The sequence below is a fragment of the Typha angustifolia genome, chromosome 5 (genome assembly GCF_048772165.1).
Source record: "Typha angustifolia cultivar Huaian chromosome 5, ASM4877216v1, whole genome shotgun sequence".
NCBI classification, from domain to species: domain Eukaryota; kingdom Viridiplantae; phylum Streptophyta; class Magnoliopsida; order Poales; family Typhaceae; genus Typha; species Typha angustifolia.
The window spans coordinates 4,456,169-4,481,820 of NC_133243.1; the positions used below are offsets into that span (position 1 = coordinate 4,456,169).

At 35.3% G+C, this 25,652-nt stretch overlaps 2 protein-coding genes across 3 annotated transcripts; both read right to left on the bottom strand.

The window, feature by feature from the left end:
- Positions 1-170: 170 nt before the first annotated feature.
- Positions 171-3,947, bottom strand: LOC140760414 (heparanase-like protein 3). Of its 2 annotated transcripts, XM_073097345.1 has the most exons (9): positions 3,450-3,947; positions 2,448-2,484; positions 2,160-2,337; positions 1,914-2,062; positions 1,515-1,748; positions 1,245-1,434; positions 1,026-1,151; positions 782-881; positions 171-684 (listed from the first exon to the last, which is right to left on the bottom strand). In XM_073097345.1, the coding sequence occupies exons 1-9, from the start codon at positions 3,696-3,698 to the stop codon at positions 325-327; spliced, it is 1,623 nt and encodes a 540-aa protein (XP_072953446.1). In that variant the 5' UTR covers positions 3,699-3,947; the 3' UTR covers positions 171-324. The 2 variants fall into 2 exon arrangements, with proteins under 2 accessions (XP_072953446.1, XP_072953447.1); XM_073097346.1 differs by lacking the exon at positions 3,450-3,947 and having other exon boundaries at positions 2,160-2,290; positions 2,389-2,484.
- An 8,412-nt stretch (positions 3,948-12,359) lies between these two features.
- LOC140760290 (uncharacterized) lies at positions 12,360-24,724 on the bottom strand. Its single transcript, XM_073097196.1, has 10 exons — positions 24,323-24,724; positions 23,952-24,017; positions 22,673-22,853; positions 20,664-20,860; positions 19,268-19,318; positions 19,092-19,183; positions 18,217-18,338; positions 15,807-15,901; positions 15,544-15,648; positions 12,360-12,838 (listed from the first exon to the last, which is right to left on the bottom strand). The coding sequence occupies exons 1-10, from the start codon at positions 24,647-24,649 to the stop codon at positions 12,701-12,703; spliced, it is 1,374 nt and encodes a 457-aa protein (XP_072953297.1). The 5' UTR covers positions 24,650-24,724; the 3' UTR covers positions 12,360-12,700.
- Positions 24,725-25,652: the final 928 nt, after the last annotated feature.

Here is a 25,652-nt window from a genome sequence, read left to right on the forward strand (position 1 = left end):
TGAAGAGCTACTCACTTGGACAATGATGTTGTTATTGAAGTGGAGACATGAGATATTGTTCTAATTTCTAAGTATACTTATGAAGGGTGTTTGATGGTGCCTCCCAAATCATAATAGAATTCTAAGCACCATAATCCAAAAATGTGCATGAAGGAAAATGATGGCTCAAATGTTACAAATTCTCTTCTTTTCTTTCCCCTTTTTGATTGATTATTTTCTCAACCATTTTCTTTTAAAATTGAATCACAAACCTTTCAGCCTTGCAGCTTGTAAAGGATGAACTACTTAGTAGCCCACCCTATTGACATAGTGCAACAATGACATCTACCTACATGCTGGAGCAAAGAAGTATGGAATGTGCGCAAAGACGATTGAAAATGGTGCAACAGTTATAGGCTGTGTCGCATCGACTTGAACTGGTTCTAGTTTTGGAATGTTTCCACTTGAATCAACTGATAAGATGTTGCCATTCAGTAGCATGGTTTGGCTATGGAGATCTCCATCCTTGGGTGTTAGGTGGTATTCCTCTCTTACAAATCCAAGACTTCTTCCTAAATGAGGTATATGTCTGAACCTTGTGTGGTGCCGCCGCCTCATAGATTGTGCGAAAGCATTTCCAGTTGTGATAAACACTTGAGTCGTGGTATTGCCGCTAAGGTTGATCAGCAGAAGCGTAATCCCTTGCTGAAAAATAAAAAATTTATCAAGCGATGAATAAATGAGATAAATCCAATAATTGTATCATGATAACTTTGGCAAATGATGACCGAAGTTTACTTACAGATTCTCTTGCGCAGTGTGCGTATGCCCGTGTCTTGTTGGTGCCTGTCAAGGATGTTGCAAGAACCTTTCGTCCCATTAACCGATGCCATAATAGAGCACTGCGTGGATGAAAACAAGATATGAACATGGGCAAATCTGAACTTAGATTAGCATTTCAAAGAAAATGACATCCAGTCTGGTTTCTTCATTCTGTTCTATATATGAATCAGATCAGTAGTAGATTCGATGGTGGGCGATTTAACCTATAGTAATCAGGATTCGGCATGAAGGTTGTAGTGTTGAGCAAGCCATAATTTCCACCAACTAAACTCTGTCTGCAGTAACTCTTTGTATCATACTTTGCTGCCATTCCAAGCTGATCCAAGTACCTGCCACATTCCGATGATTATGAAACATTTCGACGTAAAATAATTTACCGCCAACTCGAAATTTTACTAGTTGGTAAGATTGAACTTAATTACCAAAAGCTGAAAACAAATGAATCAGTGACAAGATGGTGGCCACTATTGTAAGCACCACCAGCCTCACCAACCCATGCGACAGTTGAAGTTCCTGCTCCTTTGAGTATTCCCTGCAGATTGCTGAATGTGCTTGCCTCACCATCAAGATAAGAGGGATTAAGAATTTTGTCTATCAGGTGGCTATCAACACCTGAGACAAATTCCAAGACTCAGTATTTTGCCAATTTTAACCAAATGAGCCACCAAATGCTAGATCATAGTGAGGAGTACCTGGACCCAAATTATAGATGTGATGAGTGATTACATCCATCAAGTTGGGTTTTGTTTTGTTGACAAGCTCACTGAACCAGTTTGCATCAAAGAATCCTCCTGGTGCTATTACCAATGGCTTAGAGGGGAAGCCTTGGTAAGCATCATCGACGATCGATTTGAGGGCGATCACATCTGCAGCATATTGATCTGCGCCAATTCGAGCCCCAACTCCAGACCCGCTGAGTTCATTTCCTGAGACGAAAAGGAGTTCTAAGTATTTGCACATATCCATATTCACAAAAGGAAGAAAAAACTATAGAATTTAGTACTGCAGATGCATAGCCAAGATCAATCAGAAGTGTAATGTCCACAACTTCTGGATGAAAGCAAGAACTGCAAATTCCATAAGAATCTTACCAAGCTCCCATCCATGGATAGAGTAACCCATGTTAACGGTATATCGAATAAAAGATGCTGCATTGGTGGAATTCCAAGGCCCTCCTAGTGAACCATCTGACATAGGAACCCGTCCATTTAGAGCATTCAAACCAAAGATAATTACAGCCCTGTTGTTTAGATGTCATTGGCAAGTAAACTTCCATGAGAAAAATTGGCAACTAAACTTTCATGAGAAAATTTTTACAAGGTATGCATCTAACGTACTCGGCTTTTTTGAAGAAGTCATTGAGCTCATCCCATCTTTTCATAGGTAAGCAACCTTGAGAAAACCCAAACATCTCAGAAGTGTTCTTCACAAATGGAGTACATGGCTGGCCCCCTGTGCCATAGATGACCTTATCTTGCAAAGAACCCCCAAGACGAAGCTTCAGAGGAGAAAATGCTGCAAAAGTTGTAAGAATTTGCCAAGAAAAGAAGCTAGTCAGGCTCATACCTTGAGCTAACAACCAAAACCCATAGGAGCATTAAGGGTGGTATCGAAAGATTGCTTGCCTTTGACAGCATTCAGTAGAATGTTGCTGGAAAGATTCTGCAGGAAGGATAAAAGAAAAGAAACACCTGTGTCAATCACCATGTTTTAAATTACTTTTCTCTGTAGAACTCAGAGACTAATATAATGAGAATGATGGAGTAGAAACGGTCAAAAGCCACCGTTCTCCGTTAGCTTAAACTTTCAGAGAAGACAGTGAATTAAGATGGCTTAGAGAGCATGAGACTTTTAGCTTCAAATCATGTCGAGTCGGTTGACAACTAGAATTCAAAACCTCCACCAGCTTAACTAAAATTTACATCCTGCTCCTATTAAAATTTACCAAGCATAGATGTGAGGGTGTGCCAGAAAAGACTAAATCCGCGTACTTTATCAGCTTAATTATTAGAAAAAATGGTGAATTCACATATTACAAATGAAGAACCATGGTCAAAAGTATTCCATATCAATGAGCAGTATATAGTTCTATCAGCATTTTCTTTTCAGTAACTGAAACATAAATCAGGACTAATTAAAATGAACATGAGCTTTCATATGGTTAAAGATATGCATTAATTATTTCAAATGGACATTATCATTTAGCAGATCTAGACACATGGAAAAGTTATGGCCCCACAAAATTTTCTTTTATCAATCTTAAATCGGATAAGTTATTCAGAATTAATCCTCTGCGAGTTATCTATATCCCAACCAATGCACTGGAAATTGCCATACATATGAAGAAAAAGAAACAAGGAATAAGTGAAACAAGCTGGAATTGAAGGTACAAATGGATAATCATATGATGGTATCAGACAAAAAGGAGCATTAACCTTGTAACACCTCCAGAATGAAATGCCCAGATCTTAGTAAAAAGAAACTTAAAATTTCACACAGTTTATCAGAACTTGTAATAAAGATCTCAGCTTAATAGAAAATGAAGTAGAAAAAATCAAAACTTGTTCAAATTGATGACTACTTCCTTCCTGCAATCAGTTCTACCACTCAAATTAACCAAAACATACCAAATTGAGCATGGAGGCAAGTCCCCAGCTACAAGTCCCATAATCACACTTCTCCGGCGGCCACCAATCCAATGTGGCACAGACAAAGTCGTCGTCCGTCGTTGCGATGGTGTACCTCCCGTCGACGACGACGGCTGCCTCGCCGGCATCGTTGGCTCCACCTCCACTTGGGTTCACGGTGACCGACCCAGCCAACCACATGAATGCCCAGAAACAAAAGCCCAGAATCTGGAGAAGAAGCCCACCCATCTCTCTCGCTCTCTCTCTCTCTCCCTTCCTCTTCTTCGACACAAGAAAGATAGTCAAAAAGGTAATGCCTTTAGAGCCAAAACACGCCCAGAACGAAGACCACCATGTTGAAGCTAACCAATCTCACCTTCTAAAGAAGAGTAGGAAAGGGGAGGAAAGGAATGGGCTTTATTTGGTTTGGTGGGGAAAGCTTGGAATCTAGAGAGGTTGGCAAAGGAGGGGGGCAGAGGGGAAGAACTCTGGGTGAGGTGAAGGAGAAGAGTAAACTACACTACTGTCATTTATCCATTATACCAACCGGCGGTCACCGGACCTACTAGCTTTTTTTTAATGGTACAATTACATTCCACACCCTGTACTTTTAAGAATTTACAATACGCATTCCACCTTTTAATATTTATAAACTTTATTCCCCAAAACATTCTAAATTAATCCTCAACTAATGAAAAGATATCAACGACAGATTATTTTGTCTGATGTTCAAAAAAATGCCCTTTTTCTATCTCTCTAAGAAAATGAATCGTAATTTCCTAAAATACAAGGTGTAAAATGCAATGCCTGCAGTGAAACCGGCGTTTGAACAGAGGTAACGGTTGGGGGTTACTGCACCCCCAGCTTGGCCCACAAAGTGTACCTCTGGGACACTGTAACGTAGTTGGTACCTATCAATAAGGACAAGGGGGGGTAATAAATATTGGGAATAGTTATTCTCGTCCTATTACCCGGATAAACATAGATAGAAGAATAAGTTCTCAGGCGGTGCATGTGGGAGAGAGAGAGAGAGAGAGAGGGATGAATAGCGCTTGGCATTTACGAGGACTAATGGATGCCAGTGGGAAGCATGTGAAGGTGTGGGGTTGGAGAGAAGGTTGGATAAAAATCGGAATAAGGATAAGGTATAGTTTATTGTATGTAGTTAGATCTCTAACTATTACTTATTTTCATATAGACCCTCATTTTATTTTATATAATTATTTTAATCTTGTTATAATATTATGAAACGGATAAGTTTTCCGGATAGAATAAGCAGCAGCCCTGGCAACTGCGGAATAAAAGTATTCTGACAGGCTCTTCTAGAAACTTCTTATAAGAAGGTTTATGGAGGATTCGATCTTCTTCGATCCATAGTTTGGAATATTAAATGATTATTTATTTAGAAATATATTTATAAATATATATATATATATATAAAGAGGTTGTTCGAAGGTTCTAATTTTAAATAACTTGGATTTTATCTCAATGAGATTAAAATATCAAGAGTAGATATAGAAGAGAAAGTTTTTTTTTTTTTTGCTTAGATGCCCCTCTAAAATTGATATTTATACATATACCCCTCAAAATATATTAAAAAAATTTACCGTTAAAATTTTAATAATTTAGACATAAAAAGCTAAAAGTATTATTAGTTTATTTATCAATTTCTCTTAGTTAAGAGTATATTTATCTTTTTATATTAAATTGTTGAGATTTAACTTGATAAGTAACCGAGTAAATATGTTTGATATCAATTTTAAAGGGGTATAAAGTAAATAAGAGATTTTTAAAAAATATATACGCAAAACCCCCTAGAATTAAATTAGGGAAGTTTAGAATACACCCTAATCGTTTATCCTTGCTTTTGTTCCTTAAGAACACTTTTGAGTTTAATTTAATTACTATATAAATTTTATCAGAAGAGCCCTCCTAATTATATTTATTGATAGGAAAAAGAGGGAGAGAGGGGTGAGAAAAGGCGGGCGGTTACATTAACTCATCATCTATATGATAATTGATAATTAAACTAATATTCGGATATTTTAAGGAAATAAATGCAAAATAGACTTATCTTTTGCATCCATTAATTATCACGTGTAAGTCACATGAGATGCTAGCTATATGACATATTTACCCTTACATTTTAGAGAGAAGAATAATAAAAGAGGAACTAATGAAAAACTAGGGTAGAGCCTCGGAGTCGACCCGAGCGAAGATCGGCACTCTCAAGCCTTGATGAGGAGGGGCTGGCATAAGGGAAAGCCATGGAGACGGCAAACTAGCTAGTCAGGCACATCGTGAGGCTGACTACAGCAGACCGGGAGGTGACAGTTCTAGTTTTTTCTATTTCCAATTTTCGGGGGTTTAATTTACCAGAATATTATTGATCTTCTTAGGGAGATAGCTTAGTTTTCTCAATTTTTCCATGTACGATGCCAGGATACGAGATATTTTCAATAATTCAAGAGTGTCTATGTGTTAAAAAAAGTCAGATGATTTATATAGAAAATGGTGAAAATTGAGACCAAGAATAATTATTCTATGACAATTATTAAAATAAAATAAAAAATAAAGTAGGTTTTCTTTATAAATTCCCCAAGAAATCAACACCTAGAGGAGGAGTACATATTGATGTAGTATTCGAGAAAGATAGCATTCAGAGCAGTTGGTGTCATTAATGAGTTGCTTGTTGTGCAGAGTAAGGGAGTTGGTAATTGGTAGACAAGAGAAGGAGACATCATACCAAACTCATTACATCAATACTACTGAATGAATGAAAGATTTGCATGCAATCTATATATATATATATATATATATATAAAATATATTCTCTGTAGCATTTCATCATTATAATTGGATTGCAATCTAAGCTTCCTTCCTTCATTCCAAGAAATGGACAAAGCCAAAACCATGCGTGCAAACAAAGTTCACAAAAACATCCTAAATTACTTCACTTTTAACTACATAAATATCTCTGAAAGAGAGGAAATTTTGATAGTAAGATGATCATTTGATGTTATTCTTCGTTTTAACTTGTTAGAAAGATGATGATAATTTGCGCGTTTAAATGTAATTAATCCAAAAAAAAGACTAAAAACTACAAGCATTCTCTCTTTCTTGCAAACTAAGCCACCATTGAGAATTTGATACCAACCAGAAGGATCCAAGAAGACCAGCAACAACTAAGCAATCTCAGCATTGTGCAACCACTAGTGTTTTGTTTTGTTAGAAGAATAGTTTGGAGGGCATCTAAGAGTGTTGGCTTGTTGTTTAGCAACCAGTTTGATCATAAATGAGTGATAGCTAGAAGAAAAGATTCTCCTTTCCTTTCCTTTTCTTTCTTGCAGTACTGTTTGATGTGTAATTATTATCATTGTTGATGAAGTAGTAAGTAGATTTAGGGCGACAAATACTGTTACATTGAAGGTTCCTGTAGGGCGACGTAAAATGGAAATTAAAATCAGTGTACTCGTTGAACTTTTCTTTTAATATCAATAGACCTTGCGAACTTTTGATTGGATTGCAATTATTAGAATTTTCATCCAAAGTTAACGATGCCCCGGTACTTTTTACCCTCCCGGAATTTACTTTTATACCGTTAAACTGCTCTAAAATTTCTCTTCCGGTTTATATTTACTCAGCGGGAGTAGAGTTATTCAAGTCATTTCATCATTTTAATATCCAGATGAAAAAAGTGATCTTCCTCTACCTAGGTAGGCTTTTAACTTAAGATTGCGAGAGGATATTTGTGATCATTAATTAATGTGTGTGTTTGGATGACTTGCTTGTAATTTAATAACTTTTAGTCTACTTAATGTAATTGAAGAAACCTTGGGTAAATCACATCTAAGGAAATCTATGTGCACTTCTTTATAGAAGGATGGCAACTTATCTTTACATTCTTCAACAATCCTAGGAAATTAAAATAGTAAGGTCTTTATTCCCTACCAAATGTAAAACTTAGAGCTTTCTTAGCTGTTTATTTATTAAATAAAGAATTTATTCAAAAGCTTAAGTTGTTAGATAATGATTCAGTAATATGTACCTTAAATCTATGTATTAAAAGAACGACAGTTGGGAATTGTTATATTATTAATAGAAGCTCTCATATAGCTGTTAATCCAGCTCAAGTCACTCTACAAGTTAAGAGAACAATCACTTAAAAGCAAGCAAGCAATGAGCATAATGCAAAAAGGTTATTGTAGAACTAATTTCCCATAAGAAGCTCTAAACCTAATGATATAAATCATTTTCCAAGATATATGTGGGTGCAAGATAAAGTAAGGCACATAGTTATTAGAATCGGATTAGATCGGGTTGTTGGACCGATGAACCGACCACTAAATTAATTCGTTTTTGTTATTACACCGGATAAGCAATTAACCTAGTAAAAATCATTGACCCGGTGATTGAAACAGTGAATTGTGCAACCCAACTGATTTTTGGCAAACTAGCTGGGTTAACTATTTTTGTAAAATTACATCATTATCCTTAATATTTGATTATTCTATCTATATCCTAATAGTATTTTAGCCCTAAAATTTTAAAAATATTTAATTTAAATTAGTATTTTTTGCACATATACTCTTGAAAAGTTTCTATATATCTAAAGTTAATATTTACATGTTTATCTCTCAAAATACAAATATTTTGCATATATGCCTTTTAAATTCCTTATTTTTTGTGTGAATACTATTTGGAATAAACTACCACTAAAATTTGAACATTTTAAATATAGAAAGATAAAAATATCCTTATTCTTATTTTCAAGATCTTAATAGTATTTTTATCTTTTTATATTAAATAACTTAACTTAAAAATAACCATGAGGTTTATCTATATAAATAATATTTATTTTGAGGGATATACATACAATTATACTACTTTTATATATACTTATTTATTTTTAGAATTATTTAGGTCTATTTATACATTATTTAAATTTTTTAAAAAAAATCAGTAATCCACGTGAACTACCGGTTGAACCAATAATCTAGTAACCCGACCCTGCCTGACTCAATATCCTGTCTGGTAAGGCATTCTAATTTCTCCTCCTTTATTTTCACATTTGGGGGGAATCCAAAGAGCCATGGCTTAAATGCTTAAGAGCAACTCTAATTGAATCCAAGGGGTCATCTGGGAGAGGACATGAAACCCTATGGCAAACATTGGTGAACAATTGAGAGCCTAACAACCACCACTTCTTGAAGCAGCAAATGATCCTCCCCACTCCCCCACATCTGTCACACTCATTGTTATGTCCATCCAAGAACCAAACTTGGTGGCCTTCTTTTCTTTCCAGTTAGGCCATCTAACTTTTTTCTTTAATCCCTCACTCTCTCTCTCTCTCTCTCTCTCTCTCTCTCTCTTTCTTTTGGAATTGGGACCCATATTATAATTTAGTTTTTAGATTGGATAAGGATGTGCATTATATCCTCTCCTGTGAGTTTGATTTGATCCCTTATCCAACTCAAAAGTTCCTCTGACAATTGGAGAGATCCTGGTGGTGCTTAATTGCTAGAGACTAAGTTTTCCCAACAGAAATGCTCACTGAGTTTTAATAACTATTCACTAACAAGCAGCTACTTTAGAGGCTTCCAAAGGTACATTTATAAGAAGAAGAAGAAGAAGAAAGAGAAGAAAGAGTATATGTTCTTTGTGGGAAACTTTAGAAGGTAATAAAAGCTTAGAAAGCCAGATGTTAGTTCTGTAGCAGAACGATTGTGGCAATGGTTGTTATCAAGTCTCTTCTTCTCTCTTGTCTATTTCCTAATGGATAACAGAGTGGTTAGGGAATCCTGGACCACCCACCACTTTTGAAGCCACATATGATATTAAATGGTGATCTATAAGACTATAACAGATCTAGGTGAATACAAGATCTAAACTTAAAACTTTGGCATGTTATGTGATGTAAAGTTTACACATGCATTTAAATGGTTATTATGGTGCTCTCTCAATCCAAGTGGTCATGATTTTAAGCATGGTCTTCTAACTAATATTTTAAAATAATACTTTACTCATAGATGAATAATATTAAGTTGAACCTTCCTTTTGACATTAGGATAAATTAATGGCACAATATTTATACAATTTAATTGTATATGAAGGCTAGAATCATGGCAAATCCAATGCCAAACAAATGAAAGAAGCTATGGGCAAATACCCAAAAGTATCCTTGACCAAAAGAATCACAAGCTTAATTTATGGAGAGATTTTAAAGAAAAAAAAACAATCTCCTTTGGGTGTAAGCAGCAATCATGAGCTTAAAGTGAATACTCCTCCATGAAACCTCTCCCAAGATTTAATGGAGAAAAGTTATCTTGCTTGATCTCCTCATTGAGGCTATTAATCAAACATATGCATCTCTCTTTGCAAACCATCAGGAAAGACAAAGTGGCCTGCAAGAAAAGTAATTAGATTTGAGATGCTATAAGTCTTAATCTGCCAAGAGATTATAAGAGATCAGATCATAAGGGTCTACTAGGTGCTAATTTGTATCAATATCTTTGTAAGAGATTGTTAGGATCATGGGGTTAGTTTATTGATTAGATTTACTTGTAAACTTTTCTAGATCAACAAACCAAATATATCAATTCTTTGCTAATAGGATAGTACTTAAAAGGGTTCCTATTAATATACTCATGTTTAAATCTCAACGACACCGTTTTAGTTGGAACACCGTTAAGTTTCCACTTCTGTTGAAAGTTTATTTATTCTTAAATGTTTCGTGACTTATTCTATTATCTCATAATTGGATTGCACCCGATTTATTTAATTATAAATAATTCTATAAAATATGGAGAAAAATGAATAACAAATTGACGGTGACAAACATTTCATTTTATTTAACTTAACTAAGACTCACATTACTTAACTGAACAAAAATAATTCATTTTATTTAAGTTAATATGTTTAAAATTCTATAGTTAATCAAACTATTTCTATATAATAAGATGGTGAGATACAGAATATTTCCATTCTATTGAGCTAATGTGAGTTTAAGGTTACTCAAGCTTTTCTTTTCTTTTCTTTTTGTTGATATTTTTGATAAATTTAAAGAAAAAGTATAAGCTAGTTAATATATACAAAGATTTTTTCTTTTTCTTTTTTGCAAATTTTCCTATTAAATTATTCAAATAATCACTATTATATATACAAAGATTCTTGGCTTGAGATCCTTTCTATCTTATGTAGTGGATGGCCTAATCCATCATGTCATTAACCAAAAAGGCCGACATCTATTGTCCAATCTCTCAACTTGTATGAACTAATTATTAATTAGTACTTATAACTAATTTCAACAAATATATATATATATATATATATATATATATATATATATATATATATATATATATATTACTTATAGTTGACACAATAAGAGTTTTTGACAAAACTAGCCCTTCTAAAATTTTTTTACTAAAATAGACTATCCTCAAATTTATTTACCAAACAAAGTATAATTTGCTGCAGCTCTAAAATCAGCATTTTTCTCTTAGGCAAAAACGCTGATCAGCTCAACTATTTTATCTTATCCTAAAATGCTGATCTGTTCAGCGTTTTATGTATATAAATAACTTAGTATTTCTATAATTTAGGGAAAAAATTATCTGATGAGCCGTTTTTATTAGAGCTACAGTAAATTATACCCCATTAGGTAAATAAGTTTAAGGGTAATCTATTTCGGTATTTAAAAAATGAGGCTATTTTGGTCAAAAAAACTAGACACAATAATGTTATCAGAGTTTGGAAAGCTTTAATTATTGGGTGGTCCAAATGTTGACCACCTTTTTATTTATGCTTGACAGTGAGCTTAATTTCAGGTCGAAAAATAGGAAATGGTCTCTTTTTGCTTGCCATTTTTTAAGGTTAATTATACCTAGATCTTTGAAGTATATAAAACCGTTTATAAATTTATTTATTAACATTTTGACCCTCAATTATCTAAATATTTTACCTTTAATTTTTTTTATTAAAATTGATCGAGTGCCCGTCGCGTAATATTTATTAGAAAAAACTAATGGGCAATTAACATAAGAGATATTTTGGAGGGTTAAAGGTCTTTGTGAAAATGGAAATAATTTAAGAGGCATAAATATAATAATCTCTTTTTTATACCTTTTACTAAGCATTTGGGAAACATAGTTCTAAATGTGTACAAAAGTGTGATTTGAGTTCTGTGCCCAGTCAACCTAATTGTCTACAAAAGCAATAGCACTTAATTTAGTTGTATGATCATTGCTACAGGTTATTAATATACTCCCAAGTTGGTAACTTTAATTTCAACAAGATCAAAGATAATAATATATGTCACAGAATAAATGTCTACTTTGACCTGTCTACTCTCTACTCTCAGCTTTTTGATTGTATCAACCCCATAGATCTTTGTTGGCTCACATTAAGTGTAAGTGATGGAGCCAATTAAGTGGCCAAATCTAGTTGATTCAATAGTTTAAGCTTGATCACTCAGCCATATCATAGCTGTGCAATAGTTGATCCCCACCTTATGCAGGAAGAAGTGAAGGAAAGTTAAAAAAAATTTTAAAAAAATAGTTCTGCATATATCATAGCATTTAGTTTGAAACAATAACTCAGCAATATATCAATTTGGAGTATAACTCACTGTACAATATGTATCTAAAATATGAGCTCTTGAATGATGAAAAAAAAAACTTTTGAGTCCATGTCCACCAATATTTTGATCTCATCAAAAAATAAAATCTCCACCTGTCTGATTGAATTTCACTTGTTAGACCTGTTAAAATATGTCAAACCCAAAAATTCAGTGCAAATAAGCATTTCATCTGACTTTTGCCTAAAAGAAAGTCATTTGTCTTTTTTTTCCCCCTTGTCTCTGTTATAACAAAATATGTATCAACTATAAAATAAGTATACATGCTAAATTGAATATGAAAGCCAGAGATTGATACATAAATAAGAAAAAGGTCTAATTGTATGTGTATGTTCACTATTGGGCCTAATAAGAAGCCCGTAAATAGATCATTCTGCATGACATCAAAATCAGCATGTTATGATCATAGTGGCCTCTTTGTATACAAGTTGTATTGTAATTCTCAACATAGATCAAAAGGAGAGATACATCTTATGTCTTAAGCTTTTCCTTCATGTAGTTTTGAGTGGCAGAGAGATCCCAAAAAGTGGTTCTAATTGGATTAGTGTTAGCTGCGCGAAATTCAGCAAGCTTTACATTCTCAAGTATTGAAGCTTCTGGTACAGCGTCTTCATCACAATAAACAACCTTTGAACCCCTTCTCCAATTCTTGCACATCTAGATTCTTCCCTATGAATACAATCTTGTTGATTCGAGGTTCATCTGCTCCCCATAATCTATCAGGAGATCCCTGGAAAATGTCATGTACTCCCTGCACATAGTAGAAGAAAGATTGGAACTGAATGACACAAGCAGATTAATCTGATAGATGAAAAGAAGAAAATCATAGCAGCATAAATAGTTTACGCAAGTTTGCGTAGTGCAACAAATTATACAGAGCACAGCAGACTGATATTTCTCCAAACCACCATCAACAGCATATTACATGAAACTTTTTTAATGCTGCCACTTATTTAGGTTATGTAGGATGCGGATTTTCACATATTAATCGTATCGATTGTATCGGTCATATCAGCTATCCATATTAAATCAAACTATTTTTTAATTACTTAAAATTTTAGATATTATTTAAAATACAGAAAAATTTTAAAAATTTAGAAACAGTAACAAAATTTTAAATTTTAAAATTAGTTATATATGGAGTCATAAAATAAAGAAAAGAAACTCACTTAAAACTATAATGAATTATGAACTAAATTTGATAAGTTTTTATGCTTATAAATTACTACTACAAAAGTGAGATGAAGAGAGAGATCTCTTTCTTCACAATTATTTTGCAGAAATAAAAAAAATGAAGAGTTAAAAGAGTGGGCGAGAAGAAGAGTAGAGAAATGAGAGACAAAATTAAAAAGAGAAAAGCACTCATTAGATTGGCCACTAGATAAGCTCAGTGAAGTGTGAAGGGTGGGAAGAAAGTGTAAGAGATAGAGAGTAAAAACTAAAAACTTAAAAAGAAAACAGCTGGAGATATCAATGATTAATGTTTCCTAGATCAAATCTATTTTAGACTCGATCTAAATCTTTAAAAATATTTGTTTCGGCTGATCCGGCCGATCCCATTTCGGGTCAGGATCTGAATCGGCCGATTTTGGAAACCATGGTTTGAAGGAAAGGCCGTGCAATTTGGTCGGAGTACCACAATGACCCATTGATTGCACGTGCCACTCTCATTGTCTCTCATATCAAGAACTTGTGAATTGCAACCCCCTAATATGAACTCACACCCTTAGCCACTCAAAAGAAGCTTTCTTACTATCAGAATATATCTAAAACTAGTGTGTGGTTCAAAAAAAAACAAGAGCCTAGCTAGGCCTACCTGGGCTGCAACGTAATGAAAATTGTTCCAAGACCTAGTTAACATGGTTTCGAGCATTTAATAAGCAAAATCTAGCATCAGAAACAAGAACAAGTTAGAAATAGAAAAGTTCATCCAGAGAGCTGGGCTCAGAAACATGAATCTGACAACAATGTTAAGTGCTTAAAAGATATGGTTGTGACTGGAAAGATTATTTTCTTTTCTCTCACCCTTGAACTACATCAAAAGTAATTATTGGAATATCCGTGCAGCCAAAATTTGTACATTCTAGGCATCCATAAGCTATGTTGGATGCATACTAGTGTACCGGATAAAAATGCAGAAATATCAAATGTTTTATGTTTCACATTAAGAAATGAATGTTTCAGCATTCTGGCAGCCCTACTAATCACAAAACCACACTAAAATACTGATATGGCCTTAAGGATGAGAAAAAATAAAAGATGTACATAGATCATGTCGAAGAAAAAAAGACAACCTTAATGAATCTCTTTTCTGCCTCCAAGTATGTTTCTCCATACTAGAATCACTAGTGATAAGAGAGATAGAAGACAAACCACCTGGCTATAGGGGAAAGGGAGGTAATCCATTAGACTTGTGGGTAGGGCTGTCAATTTAAACGAGCGGCTTGGGCTCAGCTCTGGCTCGGTTGAAGCTTGAGTCCAGCTCGACTCAGTTAGAGATGAGCCGAGCCCGTGCCGCCAAAACCGGCTCGAAATTAATATCGAGCCAAGTCTGAGCTGAAGCCGGCTCGCTCAGGCTCGGCTCGATAGGCTCGGTATAAAAGGAGTGCGAAAAATCCCTAATCCCCAAATCCCATTTCCACATCCCCGCCTCCTCTGCCAGTGCTGCCTCCTCCTTCGGCAACGACAAGCCGTCGTAGTGCCGCCTTGTCAAGCTGCCGTGGTGCCGGCAAATTACTAGCGGATCGAGGTGGATCAGCACCTTCGCCACGCAACTCTTCGACGGGTCTCTCGGCGCCGTCCCGCGGGCTTCGATCTTCTTGTTCTTCTTCTTCTTTGGCCCGGCTTAGGCTCGATCTAGCTTGGTCCAGCTTGATCTGGATTGGCTTAAATAAGGCTTAATGATAGGCTCATTTCAGGCTCGAGCAGAAGGCTCAGCTCAAGTTGAGCTGAGCCAAGCCTAAGCCCAATTCTAAGGCTCGAAATTAATATCGAGCCGAGTCTAAGCTTGAGCCGGCTCGTTTACGGAATAAGAGAAGGTGTAGATTCCACCACAAAAGATAATATGATGAAAGGAAAGAGAAAAGGAGAAGAATAGGAGGAAGAAAAGAGGAAGGAGAAGGGGAAGAGAAAAAGAGACGAAAATGAGAGGAAGAGATAAACATGGAATCCCCTACAAGATAGATTCATAATTTTTCTCCTTGTTTTCGGAATTCCATCAAATCGCAACTTAACCTTATTAGAATCTTTCCAAATTTAATCTATAACAAAACTAATCTAACAAAAACCAACAACCGGGTCTCCTAGAGTTTAGCAATTTTAACCAAATAAGATATTCTAAAACCAAAGAGATCTCTGTTTGAATTTCAAACAGTTTCTCCTACAATATAGCAACTAGGCAAAAGAAAAGTAGCCTTTACCAATGACAAATCACAAAAAATAAACAATAAAGCTGACCTGAAAGACAAATCTCTCAGGCATGCCACTGACGGATAGGAGCCCTTTCATCCGATATATGTCATCACTACGTTCCATCAATAATGTTCCTAACCACATATTAGCCTGCAGTAGATGAGGTAGAGTAACATAAGTTTCATGTAGTACAATATAGCAGTACAAGTCAGCTAAGATGCACACTTCTCCATACTATACCTAAATAAAATTTCTTTCTCATGACATTGCAAAAACTAAAGCAGCAGAAGACAGTTTAAAAGTGGTACCTTATCCAGATCCAAGTTCCCTTCACAAACAATGCTTACAGAAGATACACCAGGATCATGGATATGATCATGCTCGTGAGAACCACTATGATGATCTGCAACAAATATTTGAATCATTTTGCTATATAAGTGTGAGGTGATTGCACAACTACATGATATGATAAGCATTGCCTCATGGTACTAAATAATATTACAGTGAATCTGTCTGTGAAATATATTGTGCCTAGCCGCCCACACTCCTACTAATAAAAATGAAGTGTTTGCATGTCTTAAAGTGTGGTTGTATATAGGCAAATGATATCTAGCATAGCCTGTAGGGGCACAATGATGCTTCAGACATCTATATGATCAGCTTTCTAGTCAACAGTACAAGGCCCTTGCATAAAATGAAATCTCATGGCCTTCTTCAAAGACCAAGTACAATTATTGATGGACTTGTTCACAGAATAGCTAGGAATATTATAGAGTTGATATTAGTTCCCTAGTCATCGGCTTGCAATTGCATTCAAGAAGGTTCAACTGTCCTTTGTTGCTATCAACCCGATGCATGAAAATGTGGTAGACATGACTGCAGGGCTGGATGCTGAAGATGGATAAAACATTTGGATGAAAATATTCTCCAGACTTGCAATAGCTAAAAATGTACTCTCCATGTAATTATTATAGGCTAGTCAAGATTTTACTCCAGCAACCAAGTGGAAGAAATAAACCATGACTGAGCTAATAATTCATGAATAGTTGCATGACTGTCGCTATCCATGGCTAGTAGGCCACACTTTCCCCAAAATATCATGTTTTATTACATAGTTATTACATAGTTATTACATAGTGCTAAAACGCAAGCAAGTCCATCAAAGAACATGCATAGTTTCACAATCAGCTGCCAACTCATGTTACCTTCCTAGGGACCTAGATAGCAAGCATCTCGCTGCCAAGTAGGATTTACAAACTTCATATCAGAAAACTAGACAGAACAGAATATAGGGCCACAGCATTTCTAATACTAGGTTAAAATCATATATCAAAATCAATTCACGGTAAATAAATCAGACAAGATTGAAGTTAACCTAACTCTAAGATAGTTAATCAGACTATTATTGCATGATAAAATGGGTTGAGAATTATACTGTGCTTGCCATTCCACCCAAGAAAGAGAACACGCGTGCATACACAACCAAACCTTCAGTCCTATTTGGGACCAGCTATAGGAGTCATGAGGTGGGAATCAGACTTAAGCCATGCTTGCATGTTCACATAAGAAACAAACAGATGAACAATAACCATGCCTTCAGTTCCAAGTTCCAACTATTCTGGGCCAGCCATATGGATCATTTTCCTCCATTCAACTCCATCTAATACAAGAGTCTCCATCAAATAAGTGCTACGATTCTGTTTCTTACTACTTCCATGTTTTTGGCCTTCCCTTCCCTGTCAAAAAGCCTCCTATTTGAATAATTACTCATTTTGAACCAAGTTGCCAGATTGGGTTGGACTGTCTAGACAAAATTTCAGTCACTTTCTAGCTTCCTTGTTCAGGTTAAGGGTTTTGTTCTGTGGGTTGGACTGTCTAAGATAACTTCAGTCACTTTTCTAGCTTCCTTGTGCAGGTTAAGGGTTTCTCAGAACAAACACGACACTGATTAAACCTGAAGAATCAGCTATATTGACATCTTAGTAATACTACAAAAAGGTGGAGCTTCCCATGGAATTTTGTTTAGCTAAGTTGGTAGCATCCACTTTAACCTTCTTAGTTCCAGTTTAAAGTCATGGAAATATTAAGAGATTGAAAAATAGTTTATTGTTCATAGAACAGGGTAATATACTTGAAAGAGTACAAGCAGAGGGGAGAAACAAATTTCATATAGAAACTATGTCAGCTATTACGTATAATAAGCCCATCCATGTCTACACAGATTTTGTCATTGCAAGTATTATGGTTTTATTTTGATGAAGCGCAAGTGTTACAGTCATAGAGTAACTTGTCATTCATCAAATGATAAATTTTCATTTTGTCAAAAACTGAGAAGAAAGAAACTCAAAAGATTAAGTAAAACATTGCACTAAGAGAGAATCTAAGGAAACTACTTCCAAAATTAACAAAAACAATGGCCAACATAAAGCCTAGTCAAAAGAAAATTTCCTAAAGATCATTCTTACAATTACTATTGTCAATCATAAATTTTCATAATGTAATAACACTGATATCACACAACATAGCAGAACTTGTAAGCCATGAAGAAACAGCACATAATGATTAGATGACTACATAAATGATGCAATTGCAACTTGAAAATCACTATACTAAGTTACTAACATAGTTAGCACAAGCATAGTTAAAGAGATTCATGCATTCAAGTTGCATTCACATCCAATAACAAATAGTTCATTAAATAAATAAAGATGCACCTACCATGGTGATGGTCATGATCCTCATGGTGATGATGATGGTCATGATGGTGGTCATGATCATGATCATGTTCATGCTTTGGGTGGTCTTCATGTGAACCTTCAGCATTGACAACACTCTCAATCCTGGGATGAAATACTTACCGAATCATTGACTCATGCCACGAATTCAAAAACAGGATACATAATGGAATAACCATTAGTTCTAATTCAGAGAAAATGGGGATGCAGCTTCTACATGCACCCATGTGGAGAAACTACTGACTCCCTCATTGGCTTTGTCACAAATTAAGAAATGACTGCCATAAAGAATTCATTTATTTTTTATTTTATTTTTTGGAAATCATGGTCACATCAAATTCAAAATGCATATCCATGAAATAAAACATGTTAGATAAAAGATTTTATCAGATTTATAAAACTGGGATACACGATAGGAATAACTAGAACTACTGCAGCTTCTTCACTGATGACTTCGTTTCACCTTTCAAATTAGAATAATAAGAACCTCCAAATAATTGTGGCACAACATGCTAAAGCTGTCCGATGCACAAGGCTTTGTTAAGAAGAAAAGTGTCGGCAACAACAGGGTTTCTTATGAAGTATTGGCAACAGAGGGTTTTTTACGAAGAAAAGTGTTGGCAACAACAGAACCTATATAGCCATTAATATGTTTAGCAACAACAAACCTCTTGTCCCAACAATTACTTGGTGCCAGCTATATACATATGCTATCAAGTATCAACAACACATATTAGGGCATAAGAGAAGCCAAAGGCCAAAAAATATCTAATAGTTTGGTGGCCTTGACAATAAATTCAGCTAGAAAAACTTATTTCTCTGTAGAATAGTAAAAGCAAGAAATATAAGGAATAAAACCTCTCCAGATCAAAGCCTCCAATCCCAAGAACATAGTCCAAATCAACTCTACCATATTCTGCACTCTTTAAATGAGCCATGCGATTGATATTCTGAATTCATCAAAGCAAGATAATTAATATGAAGTGTATGAAATTCCATAAAAGAAACACAAGCCGGTGCAAGCTGTAGCTAACCCTTATCCGCTGGATTAATGAGGAGACCGCAGGCTCGCCGACAAGGTCAATCTACAGCAACAGAAACCAAAGAGTCAGATCACCATAATATAGCATGTTGACACTCAAAAGCTTTATAAAGAACCTAATTGAATTATCAACATAAGAAAGGTCAAGATAGGAACTGATAGAACTGTGAGAAGAAATTTGTTTGGTTCTGAAATTTTTGCTATTTCTTAGTGTCCTCAAGAAGATAGGAGTTAGCATCAAGTAGGAAGCACATTCAGCACCTTATGCCAACCTCTTTACTAGATGATGGTTTGATTCTTTGTGGAAAGGATAAGCAACTGATTGATGACACAGCCATTGTGTACTTCTTTTCCTTGAAAAGGACAACTTCAGTTCTCATAATTGTAGCTCCAAAACAATGAATATCTATCTTTCAATTAGTCCAGCATTTCTTTGCTCAAACAGATTTAGCGCAGAAGGGGTTGTTAGCATCAAGTCACAACTCTTGATCTCCCTAACAAATATCTCCTCAATCTACTCCAGATGATATCTACATATACATGGTACTTCCATTACTTTTGGCACTTAAGTAGCTTTATAAAGCTTCTTCAACGACCATGTAGATTATATGATTTTAAGATATAAAGCAAACCAGCTCTGCATGAATACTTTCCTAACTTGCATAATAATTAGAACATAGTCATAATACCTCAACTTCTGGATATATAATGCATATTTGCATTCTCTTCATAAGCTAAATATAGAAGTTTGAGTTATATGAGAATTGAGAAAAATTGTATGACTATCAGATAGTAATACTTGTAAACAAGAAAAGAAAGTAAGTACTCAAGAAACAATTAGCTTTCACATAATCACTGGTTTGGATATTGTGAACCAGAAGCACAATATCAGTACATCATGCATATCATGAATTCTGTATTAATGTTGACCTCTATGCACTGAATAATTCCAGTATTCGAGGTGCACCACAATAGATGGAGCTAAAAATTGTTAAAAGTTACGAGTATAAACTATAAAGATTGAGGCAAAAATGGATGGATTTCAGTAATAGTTGCCTAGCAAACAACTTCCAAAGCCAACTCGTAAAGCATATTTTAGAATTCCAGTCAATGCTAACATTAAGTGATTTAGTCATTGGACAAAATGAAGTTCTTGCTTAGTAGGATCTACATATCTATAGCACAAAAGGCTATCCTACAAATACTCATACATCAAAATGTTGATAGGGCCCTACTATAAACAAAAGACTGACCCATCATTACAACAAGCAGCAACAAGAAATCATGACAATCATGCTAAACTATGGCCACTTCAAAAACGTAAATGAGTTACCTCAATCCAATAAGCACATGAAACAAATATTTTACAATTACCAATTAAAATATACCTTGTTCACTATAATTCTGTCAGCATATGCAATTTGCTCAACAGCCTCATTGACTATGCCTTTGGGCTTTATCTCGTCCAAATGGAAATCTGCATGTTTTGCATCAACCAAAGTAACAACACCATCCAACTTCACATCATTGAAAATTTTATCCTCGGCATAGAATGTCTGAATAATAGGTGCTGGATTTGCTAGACCTGCAAAACTTAAAAAATGCACTAGTGAGGAACATTCATAGTAAGGAAAGTCCATGAAACACACTAGCCAAGTAAAATGTTAAGTACAACATTATGCATTAGAAAATCTATTCAAGGTAACAGCACTATGGCCAAAATTTGTAGGGAAAAAGAAAACCATGATCATAATCCTGCACTTGAAGGTAGCAAAACGAAAATAAGAGTAATATTTATATTCTTTGATGTCGTCAAAAGGAATATGGAAAAACAAATTCCTAATCTAAAAGCAAAGTAATGTGTCACAAGCAAGAGCACTGATATCACGACAAGATGGACCCATCATATCTCCCAGATTAGTTGCAAAATTAAATTCTCTTTTTTTTTCTTTTTCCTTTTTTGCAAAATTACATTCTAGATAAAGTATTTGGGCTCTCGTGGGAAAATGACATACGGAAGAGTTTTTGTTTGGATGTACTTCCTTACCATCATATAATCTTTAGTACAACAATGGATACTTGATTGAGGCCTACAATAATTAACAAAGCTGCAGAAATATATAAGTTAAAAACAACTAGAATGGCCCTCATCATGTTTGTTATTTGTTCAATGGCTAAATAGAGCTTCTTGTACTTGTTGTACTTCTTAGATATTTTCAGATTTAGACAGAAGGTTCAAGCATATTGTCTCTGATAAACAAAAGCAGAAAGAAATTTCATTGACTTTCCCCTATAATCTTGGTCTACACGATGAATAGGATCCATTGAAACGCTTATGTTTGAGCCGCATAAGAAAATGATTGTATATGCTTCACTTTCCTTTGCATTATTTGTTGATACCTAGATTATTAGTCTTTCTTATTTCTTGAATCTGAATTTAACATCACAATTGGTTGGTCAAATATTATGACCACTAGGTAAAAGGTCTTAATGATTCCTTATAAAGCAAATTCTTTTGACCTTCAAATTTTATGGAATAATTAGAATAATTAGCAAGTAGTCCTTAAATCTAATTGATAATGAAAGAAAATTGCCCAAAGGGGACCCTCCTCAGCTCATTTGACAACTTCTGTCTCACACTACGTATTCACCATCTGAACACCATCACCTATCATACACATACAGTAGGTAACTAATGACTAGAAAACAGTCTAAAGATGTTTCTAAGTCATTTGATGATCTTAAGTCCATACGGGTATCCCGAAGAATAAAATGCAAATAGAGGAAAGATAAAAACTCATTATTAACATATCTGAAGCAGTACAACCTAATTGTCACCAAAAAAAAAACATTAGCTGCCTTTGCAAAAAAAAATATAGAACAAACTGGCTGAAGGAAGAAAATCAAGAAGACTGAAGACCCTATTAGGGCTAAGGATAACTACATTACTACATGAAGTTCTATTAATATATGTTATGGACTTACAACCAACAAGTCTGTGAGAAATCAACGAAGACAAAGGATGGCTCAAGATAAAAAATAGCCTCAGAATTTTTCATTTTAGTATGGATAACTGCAGTAAAAAAAACTGCATAGAAGGGATTGTTGCAAGGTGCAACTGAAATGATATATAAAGCATGTGCCGCCCTACTGGTTCATGCATCTAGTAAACAAAATTTAAAAAGCATAATAAAAAAGCTGACAAATAGAGATACGTGAACATGATGACTAAAGAAAATTCATAAAAAAGAGTCAATCACTTGCTTTGTTGATTTTGATGATATAGACATGCTGGAAAAAGAAACAAAAACTACATACATTAAAAGGAACAGCAAAAATGAATCAATCAAAATATGTAAATCAGATATTGCAACAAAAGGAAATGTGTGAGATGTACCTGTAGTTTCAATGACAATATGATCAAACTTTCCTTTCTTCTTGTCAACCAATTCTCCAATCATCCGTACAAGATCACCCCTCACAGTACAGCAAAGACAACCATTATTTAGCATAATAATATCTTCAGCTCCAGTAGTTTTAGCAGCAACTAAAGAACCGTCAATATCAATTTCTCCATACTGTAAAAGAAACAAAGAAGTTAAAATAAAATATAAAGACTATCTACTAGTCTAACATGGAAAGCACATTTACAGATCCCATAGCAAAAATAAATAAGCACAATGGCAAACATGAATCAAAATGTTGACCTTCATTCACTAGGGCTAAAAAAGGATAGAGTAAGATGGCACGTTTACCATAGTTGAGTCCTTGGGTATGAAACTATTTCTATTCTATCAAGACATCAGCCCTCAATTCACTGTTCAACTAAATGATCGTGATTTGGAAGGATCCCACAAAAGAAAAGAAAACTACAGTAATTACGACTTTGCCATAGTAAAAGAGTACCAAGTTTCTTATATTAATCTTTTATTATTCAAGAAGTCAGTATGCCTTCAATGCATTGTTGAAGTCAACAATAGTGTTTTAGGAGGATCCTAGAATGGAGAGGAACTATAGAAACAGTCTGTAACTGCTTTAAGTCCATGCTTCCTCCAATAAAAGCGAAAAAGATTACTCTACCCAAATTAAAAGGGAAAGGTAATGTTTCATGAGATCATTCTTCCTCATCCTTTATTTGGCAATGGTGATTGCTATAACCAGACAAGCATTGCACCACCTTTCTTCTTCTCTAGACTCGAGTCAATTGAAGAAACTCATATTTGACTATATCTATTTTATAAAAGATTGTACTGAGTACTGACTTAGTAGTGACTAGCAAGTAACACGGTAAGATTTCAAATATTTTACAAACTTCTACTAACATTGCTGTCTCCTATTTGTTATTAAGATCCAACCGCTAATAATTATCATGCTGTGTGCATGATTCAGATAAACTGCAAACAATGCCATTTATTATTGTCCAGTAAACTAAGTTGTAGCAGGAAGTTATAGATGACTAGATGCCAATCGGCCATTACTCAATATAAGTGTATAAAATAAAGTAGGTTTAAAATTCTGATGTTTGTTAATACACATGTAAGTCATTAGCTATTCATGCAACTAATCAGAACAAAAAAAAAATCATGCGACTAATTAATTGACAGAGAGAGAGAGAGATCAGCAATATATTGCATAAAGTTTGGACTTCAAAATTTAAGAAACACATAGATTAGTACCTCATTCTCAATTACTGCTATGCGCTTTCCATGCTGAGCAGTCAGGATATGATTCAACAAAGTCGTCTGTCAATGGAGAAGCATATCAGTTAGCACAATGAAGAAACATAAATTACATCGGAATACTAATCACATGAAAAGGTAAGAAACAGCGTAATAACTCATTTGCAAGCTCAAAATGATACACAAAATACTAATACTAATTCCTAGCCCAAACGCGCCAATGCACCCAAGCATCACGTTACACAAGAAATAGGACTAGGGAAAAAAAAATCACAATCCAATCAAAGTTGTCGCCTTTTCACCTCAAATCAAAACTTACACCATAGTAAAACATTCATCACACATCCTTTACGAGCAAAATCACTCACCTTTCCCGACCCGAGGAAACCGGTGATGATGGTGGCCGGAATGCGATCATCGGGCGGGATCTTCGTCGTGAGGTCGGCGCCCTCCTCCGTCGCGGCAGCGGACGCGGCGAACCGCCGCGAATAGGACGCAGACCTAACGAGCCGGTCGAATCCGATGACCGCCGTCCGATTGGCCACATCGATGGCAAAGGCGCGGGAAGGAACAGCGGCGAAGACGCCTCGCGACTGCAGATGGAGGAACGAGGAGCGGGGCCGGAGGGAGATGGCGGCGCCACGCTTGGCGAAGCCGAAGAAGGCGGTGGCCAAGTCGGAGGAGACTGCGGCCATGGCAGAGAAGACGAGAGAGAAAGCGAGTGAGAGGATGGGGGGAAATGAGAGCGAGGGTTTTAGAGGGACCTTATCCTAATTAGTGAAGTCCTTTTAACGGTTTTGTCTAGAAGTTAGGGGTGTAATAGGGTAATATGTGTATGGTGTTCTATGCCCTATAAAGTTTGATCATAGAACTCGCATGGCTCGGCTAGGGCTAGGTTCGGGTCGGACTTTTCGGATTTTTCGGGACAACCGGGCTTCTCTTTGTCAGTTTGCCCATCATTCTGTGTAGTCGGAGCAAATTCGGATGGGCTAGAATATTTCAATATGTTATCCACTAATCCGTGAGATATCGAGCTCTAGCAGAACATACTGACCACGGGTCTTCTCAAAAACATATTAACAATGTTACTATACTAGTAAAACATTTTGGTTAGCTTTCATCTGGAAACACTTATAAACTAATCTTCAATTACCAAATTTCAAATGTGAAATTAAATAACTATTAGACAGACAGATGAGCAAGCTTGATGGATCGAGCTACAAGAGAGCTAGTCGGGCTGGGCGCTCGAGTCGAGATGGGCAAGCAAAACCCTAGCCCATATAGCCCGTTACTAAATCGACCTAGGGTTGTCGAGCTTAGTCAAGGCCATTTGATTTGAGCTTTTATATAATTACATCAAATATATTTACTTCCTATATTTAAATAAAAATTATATTACTATCCTAAACTTTATTTATATAAGCAAGTTTATAATCATACTACATTTTTCTCAAAAATTTAGAACAACAATAGTTGGCTTATAAACATTAATATAAACTTAAGTGAATGTTTATGGTGTCGAATTGAATTGAGATCCATTCGGTTTTCACTAATAAATTATGTATTAAGTCAACGACTCATTTAGAAATTATTTTTCTCAATAAATTGCTGATCGGATAAGTGACTTATGTTAAAATAATTAGTCCTGACTACGTATAAGCGACTTACTTAGTCCGTAACTAATATAATTCACTTACC